The sequence below is a fragment of the Heliconius melpomene genome, chromosome 6, assembly GCF_056956725.1.
Source record: "Heliconius melpomene rosina isolate 202511_hmr_F chromosome 6, ASM5695672v1, whole genome shotgun sequence".
In the NCBI taxonomy this organism is placed as follows: domain Eukaryota; kingdom Metazoa; phylum Arthropoda; class Insecta; order Lepidoptera; family Nymphalidae; genus Heliconius; species Heliconius melpomene.
Genome location: NC_140394.1, coordinates 3,871,846 through 3,879,960, shown reverse-complemented (window position 1 = coordinate 3,879,960; position 8,115 = coordinate 3,871,846). Strand labels below are relative to the sequence as shown.

Below are 8,115 nucleotides of genomic sequence, written 5' to 3'. Positions count from 1 at the left end.
AGGTACTTAAAACGTAGGTACGGTGGGCTACATCGAAATGACTAACTTGATATAGTCTTCGTCGGTAAATGGACTTTAACAATGATATTTTTCAGTTGAGACCAACAGTTCCTGAGATTAGTACGTTCCACCAAATACACTATTCAGCTTTACAATATTAGTTTAGAAGTAGGTATAGATTCTCAAAACTATTAGGCGTAAGTTGATTTACATAATGAATTTCACATAATATTCCTTCAGTTTAAATAAAAATTATGATTTATGGATTAATAATCTTCATTTATTTTATTATTATAATAAAAAAAACTTTTTATTGTTAATAAAGAATAAAGCAAAGCATATTTTTGTAGTAATAAGTTGTAATATTAAAAAGTTATTTATATTTGTATTGTATGTGTTCATCAGAAGAGGCGCACATCGAGGCAGCACCTGAGCTTTTCCAATAAGATTCAATAATGTCTAACTTCGATTGGTCTTTGGCTCCACAAAAGAATTTGATTTTCTCGTTCAATACATTTTTATATTTCGTGTTTATTGTTTGTTTATAAAATTGTCTTAAAATGAAATTAATATTATTATTTCTAAATAATTTTATTTCCGACGCTAACGCTACTGCTAATTCGGCGCTACGTTTTCTATTGAATTCTATGTAAATTAAATTATTTTTAATTTACACAGAATTCAATAGAAGTAGTACCTGTGAAACTCACAATTACCGCGCGGTCCCATGGTCGCCACCGTAAAGAATTGTTACAAATTCGGTCGCAATTTTCATGTAATTTCTAAAATAAATATATACAATAAGATTTGTATTAAACAATAATTATTTAAGTCTTATTCCTCGGAGTCGGGCCAGAGACGTTTATGAGGAAATTCTTTGTCGCAATCACAGGGTCAGCTTTAATAATGGTTGCGAAACTCAAACGGTTTAATTTGCACGGACCGTAGCTCGTCTTTGTCTCTGGTTCATTTCGTTAAAAATGAATAGAGAAACCTCGGCCTATTTTGAAATTTCAAATAAGTACTGCCTACCTTTGCGTCTAATGAGTATTTCTCATACATATTAACGTGATGAATTCTACTCTTGGATATATTAAAACATTATACAAATCAGCTTCAAGCTGTATCCCGCACACAGCAGAGTAGGCAGAGGGAACCTAGTATTGAAACACTCCGCTCCCCACTTTCTTCCGAGTTCTGGTATTTACTATTTATTTCTCCGCTTTTGCCTCGACACTAGGGCGATGAAATGAAAATATAATTTTAAATACATATTTAATTCCTTGAATGACGATTGAACCTATAACCAGTCGCGTTTAGCCTCATACAGGGTTATTTAATTATATAAAGTGTCAGCATAATAGTAATTTGAGATATTACTACTAAATAATAAATAGGTTGCGTATTACCTACTAAGCCGGTTTGCATTACTTGAAATAAATAATAGATGTTCATGAATACTAAAAAATATATAAAAATATTTAGATACCACCATTTGACATACAATACAGTTGACATATTTTTAATTACCTAATTAAAAACATTATATATTAAAAACTATGATTTCTTTTGTCTTTTTACCAATGTAATTTTAAAAAACAATATTGCAATATGAAAAAAACCAGATGGATGATGATAAAAAAGATGCATAAATACTCGTTTGCGATTGACTTGGAAGATTGCTTTTTCTGTGTTACAAGAGATGGTGGACCTGAATATTTGATATTAATTTCAATATGATTCTTCCACGCGACCTAGAGATAAATGGTCTTAACAGACGGACAGATGAAAAGTAAAGTGATCATATAAGGGTTCAGTTTTTAGATATGGAATCCTCAAAACATGAAAAAACGCATTGAGAATTAGGTCTAGTAGGGCCATAATAGTAGGTCCATAAATTACTCGAATATTCAAATAAAATTAATGAAAGTTTTTCAATACTTACGACGTAACGCGAGGCATCGATTATATTAAATAATAAATAAACGAAAACGCTGGAACGCTCGCAAAGTAAAGAAATATGAACGTGACATGATGTTAGGAAATTACTTCCAACTTTCTATAGTAGCGTACAAGTGTGGCACTAAATCTTGCAGCCGAAAAGTTGCCTTCTTTGTCCAAGTTCTGAGTGGAGTCTAGGAACAATCACTTATGTAAGTTTGCTGCGGAATCATTGTTCAGTACGCGCCACCTCTTACACTTATTAAGTTAATTAATCATGTTTATGTTGAAATGAGAAGTAAATAAATTGCGTCATGTGCTATTTATTTATATTTGTTTATTATTATCAGCTTCACGTTCTATCCCGCACACAGCAGAGTAGGCAGAGGGAACCTAGTATTGAAACACTCCGCTCCCCACTTTCTTCCGAGTTCTGGTATTTACTATTTATTTCTCCGCTTTTGCCTCGACACTAGGGCGATGAAATGAAAATATAATTTTAAATACATATTTCCTTCCTTGAATGAGGATTGAACCTATAACCAGTCGCGTTTAGCCTCATACAGGGTTATTTAATTATATAAAGTGTCAGCATAATAGTAATTTGAGATATTACTACTAAATAATAAATAGGTTGCGTATTACCTACTAAGCCGGTTTGCATTACTTGAAATAAATAATAGATGTTCATGAATACTAAAAAATATATAAAAATATTTAGATACCACCATTTGACATACAATACAGTTGACATATTTTTAATTACCTAATTAAAAACATTATATATTAAAAACTATGATTTCTTTTGTCTTTTTACCAATGTAATTTTAAAAAACAATATTGCAATATGAAAAAAACCAGATGGATGATGATAAAAAAGATGCATAAATACTCGTTTGCGATTGACTTGGAAGATTGCTTTTTCTGTGTTACAAGAGATGGTGGACCTGAATATTTGATATTAATTTCAATATGATTCTTCCACGCGACCTAGAGATAAATGGTCTTAACAGACGGACAGATGAAAAGTAAAGTGATCATATAAGGGTTCAGTTTTTAGATATGGAATCCTTAAAACATGAAAAAACGCATTGAGAATTAGGTCTAGTAGGGCCATAATAGTAGGTCCATAAATTACTCGAATATTCAAATAAAATTAATGAAAGTTTTTCAATACTTACGACGTAACGCGAGGCATCGATTATATTAAATAATAAATAAACGAAAACGCTGGAACGCTCGCAAAGTAAAGAAATATGAACGTGACATGATGTTAGGAAATTACTTCCAACTTTCTATAGTAGCGTACAAGTGTGGCACTAAATCTTGCAGCCGAAAAGTTGCCTTCTTTGTCCAAGTTCTGAGTGGAGTCTAGGAACAATCACTTATGTAAGTTTGCTGCGGAATCATTGTTCAGTGCGCGCCACCTCTTACAGTTATTAAGTTAATTAATCATGTTTGTGCTGAAATCGGTAGTAAATAAATTGCGTGATGTGCTATTTATTTATTTTTGTTTATTATTATCAGTTTCACGTTGTTCCCGCACACAGTAGGGAAGGCAGAGGGAACCTAGTGTTTAGACACTTCGTTCCCCACTTTCTGCCGAATTCTGGTTTATTGCGTGGCGGAACTCAACGCCACACCGTTTATTTTTGTTATTTACATTATTCTGAAAAGAAAACCAAAATTAGAATATGAAAACAAAAGCAAAGCTTCTAACTTAGCTAAATTCCCCGCACGTACGAAGTTATGCGCAAGACTCGCGAGACGAAAAGGCTTAAGCATCGCGCTACGCCTAACACTAACCGTATAATAAGGTTTATCCTGTTTACTTACTAATAATGCAGAACTCCAGACTCCAGCTGCAAATTACTTGGATCTGAAATGGAGGGATTAGTCTCTTGTGCTAAAATACAATACTGTTAGTGATGGATTACTCTGTTCAACAGTTTTGTTTTATTTTTTGATTGGTCGATTTGTTTTGTCTTTTTAAATAATTTATTTTATAAAAAGTTGAGGCCATTCGTGGGCAAGCTTGTGACTGTAAACGCGACTGGTTGTGGGTTCGATTTCCACTCAAAGAAATAAAATAATTAATATTTCAATTTCTTCCCTCTGGCGTAGAGGGAAAGTGCGGCGTTGAATTCCGCCCCTCAACACGCAATGCCTCAAGAATTCGGCGGAAAGTGGGGAGCGTGTGTCTTAATTTACGCTCCCACTGCCTATCTTGCAACATAGGGGATACACCATAAAACAGTAATTCTTTAATAAATAATAAATTTTGACTTTTTTTATTTTTTAATTTTGTGTAATTGCTTGATTTTTTTATAAAATAAGTATGCGTAATTTAAAGGCTTTATAATAATAAAATTATACCTTTATTTAAATATAAAAATTGACACTTAAAAAAAACACTAAATTAATTAAAGTGAATCATTTTAAAGCAATGTTGTATATATTTAAAGTTTTTACGTAGACTGTATAAAACGCTAAGTAACTTTGTTTTGCTATACGAGCTAACTGAATCTCGGTCTTTGTCCATCGTCTGTAGTCGACAGCTTTTAAATTACATAAATTAACTCAACACTTTTAAAATTAGTTAGCTGAAATACTTGTTAATGTTATACGAACTGAACTTTATAATAGAACTTTTTACAAAATAAAGTTTTTATTTTTCATTGTTGTCACTTAAAGTGTGAGTAATATCTTATTTTATTTTTTAATTTATTATTTGTTTGTTTTAACTACAAGTGTTTTTTTAAGTTCACGCTGTATACTGCACGCAGCAGGGTGGGTAGAAGGAGAGCTGGGAACCTTATGTTAAAGTACTTCTCTCACCATTACATTTCAGTTCCCCACTTTCCGCCGAATTCTGAAAGCATTGTGTGTTGAGTGGCGGTTCTCAACGCCGAACTTTTGCTGCTTTTTTCAATAATATATACAACCACTGTGGGTACCCTTTGAGACTGCAATTGTTACGTGAAAAATATATGAAAGCATAAAATGCTACACTAAATATGCAACCAGAATATTTTCAGGTCAGCGACTAGGTATGGATTAAACATGTACGTTTTAACGTAACTCTCTATGTATTTTAAATTCATTCAAAAATGAAAATAGAACAAAAATTCTCTCTTACATTTTAATGTTTTCATTGTTTTTTAGAGAAAACCTTACATTAAAATTGAAGACAAGACCATTATTATAAATTTGCATGTAAACGAAAGTATACTTATTTTGTTTATTTAAAAATTAAAGAGTTCTTGTAGAGGTTGACAGCGACTGATTGTAGAGGTTGTGGGTTCGATTCCCACTCAGAAAAATGAAATATTTAACATTTTCAGGTCCTCGCTCTGTTTGGGTAAAGTGGGGAATGGAAGTGTTAATGAAGAATGAAATGTTTTAGCACTAGGTTCCCATGTTCTACCTGTTTATCCTACTGGATACAGTGTGTAGCTAAAAAATGCTTTTTATTTACATTTATTATTGTTTTATAATTTATTCAATTAGCAATTATCTTTTATAAATTAAAACCAAAAAAAAGTAGCCATTCAAATAATTCACCAAATTTGGAAAAAAATAGCTCGTGACATTCGTTAATTGAAATAAGGTAGTTAACTGAATTCCCTCCTTTGCGATAAAGAGGTGTATTGTGGCAGCGTTCGCTTCCAGATCAAATTAAGCTGGACTCAAAGTGAGCGCGGCTGCTTCATTAAAAATTTAATCTTTTGCTCCTTGCTCTATTAGTAAAGTAATGTTTCTAGAGCGCCTTCATAATGCCAAGAGATTGAGATGTCCTTAAAGTTTATTATAAAATTATAAGCCTTATTAATTAACATTTGTTTTTTTTTAGTTTTAAGCTATATTCTGCACACAGCAGAGTAGGCAAAGAGAACCTACTGTTAAGACACTCCGTTCTACACTTTCTACCGACAGAAAGTAGAAATTAAAATAATTTAATTTTCTTGAGAGGGAATCGAACCCACAACCTGTCGCGTATACGCTTGTGCTCCTACGCAACGACTGGCCTCGTTTAATAATTATATAATAAAATATTTTCATGCATACAATATTTTTATTTTATTTTATTTTACATACGAGCAAAAATACGGCAATCTTATCAAAATCTTCGTTAACGTCGATACAAAGACTTGTGAGTATCAAAACACCATCAATGGTAGAAGGCGGCTGAAACGCAATCATTTTTCAATCTTCCCGTATACTAGAAGTTGTATCACGAATTTAAAGTTTAAATTTCAATCACTATATAACACGGTCATAAAAGAAACATGAAGGAGCTTCGTGTCGACGCGGAATTAGCTCTTGAATTTTATATTCACATCAACAAGTAAATTAACTGGCTGTCAAAATTATTCTTAATGCACCTACCATAGATATATGATATTTAATACGATTCCTATATTATTTATACATTTCTTGCATTATGTTTATATCTCCTTTCACCACTATAGTAAAAGTAAGTAAAACGTCATATTCTTATTTAGTTCAATTTTGAATTTCAATTCTTCAACTGGCACGCTCGGAACGCCATAATAGAAAGAACAGAACAGAATTTCAATTCAATCATAGTACATCTTATATAATGTTTTTGTCTTTTTGTTTACTTGGAGTCTATATTTACATGTTATAAAAGCCAATATATCAAAAATCCACACTCATCATACATTCACTATTTCCGATACTTTTTCTGACAAGCCACGCAATCAGGATCCAAATCGCATCGGCACACTTTGAAAGGGAACGATCCATCAAAAGCCTTATTATAATCCCATAGGACTTTTATTGTACCTGCCGTGTACGGTTTCTCAGACAGATTGTTCATTTCAAACGACTCGCAATAAACAGTATCTCCTATTAACATCGCTTTTATGATATGATCTTCATCATTCAAATTGATTTTACATTTCCAAGGTGTGAAGGCCATGTGAAGATAAATTTGGGTTATTTTTATTTCTACAATTCTTCGTTTGCCACTTTCAAATATGAGGTCTTTTGTTTCCGCGATACGTGGGCACATGTCTGGTCCAGATAGAAGGGCATTAGTATTTCCTCCAGGGTATATGACATTGTCGTTACCGCAAAGTTGCTTGGTGCACAAACTTTTCGTGACACACCAAGTGCAGATGGTTTTGGAAATACATGTGGCACAGGAAGCTAACGATCTGCATGGGTCGTCCTTGGAATATGTAATTATGTCACCAGCTAGGCAGTTTAATACTGAGTTGGATGTTACAAATATTAATGCTAATAAGTACACCTCCATTTTTATCTGAAAAAGAGTTAATTGAAGGATCAGTGATGTTTTTTTACAACATACAAGATTTAAGAGAATCTTTTATTATTTTATTTTTTGTATTTATTTACTTACGTTAAAAGGAATATTTTATCCAATGGAAAAAAAAATAAATAAATTGTATCTACTAGTAGTCTATTTAATAAAGAAAAGACCAGTACTTTTAATAAAATAATTTTATTTTATTCTCGAATGAATTAATTATTGATTCTTTATGCTTAAAAAAAACCGACTATTGTAAAGTGATATTATTTCATATACGCACCAGAATTTCTGTTTTTCCCCGAAAGCGTAACTTGATTATGATTAGAGAAAGATGTACTGGAAATTGTTATCTACGAACTGTCACTTTATATGTAAGCCGGTTTATCTGTAAAGCTTACATATGCAGCTATTTGTTTATTAAGTAACACGACCAGCACATGGGGTCAAACAGTTTATCTAATAACAAAATATGAACTGAGTTTGTTTATATTTGTGATTTTCAAAATTGTAACTTCCGTGTATAACTATGGGTATCATATTTTTTATACGAGTACGTCTTGTGCTGTCATACCTAGTAATTTCGTAATTCTACTCTATCTTTAAAAATAATAAATTTGTTAAATAACACACAGAAATTAAAATTAAAGTATAGATAGGAAGAAATATGAACATAAAATCCAAGTAAATTAAATCAGCTTAACGCTATATCCCACACACAGCAGAGAACCTAGTGTTAAGACACTCTGTTCCCCACTTTTCGCACAAATCGCTTCTAAAGAAGTCGCTGGGCCTAGAACGGCTGGTCTTCCGCACCCAACACCTGCCAACTTGTTGATCATAAATATCATTTCACAGTGGTCTATAATGATATAACC

General features: G+C 32.3%; 1 protein-coding gene across 1 annotated transcript; it reads right to left on the bottom strand.

The window, feature by feature from the left end:
• Positions 1 to 5,996: 5,996 nt before the first annotated feature.
• Positions 5,997 to 7,652, bottom strand: LOC146538124 (uncharacterized). The gene is made up of 2 exons (XM_085186875.1): positions 7,521 to 7,652; positions 5,997 to 7,231 (listed from the first exon to the last, which is right to left on the bottom strand). The coding sequence occupies exon 2, from the start codon at positions 7,223 to 7,225 to the stop codon at positions 6,632 to 6,634; it is 594 nt and encodes a 197-aa protein (XP_085043001.1). The 5' UTR covers positions 7,226 to 7,231; positions 7,521 to 7,652; the 3' UTR covers positions 5,997 to 6,631.
• Between the last annotated feature and the right edge of the window lie 463 nt (positions 7,653 to 8,115).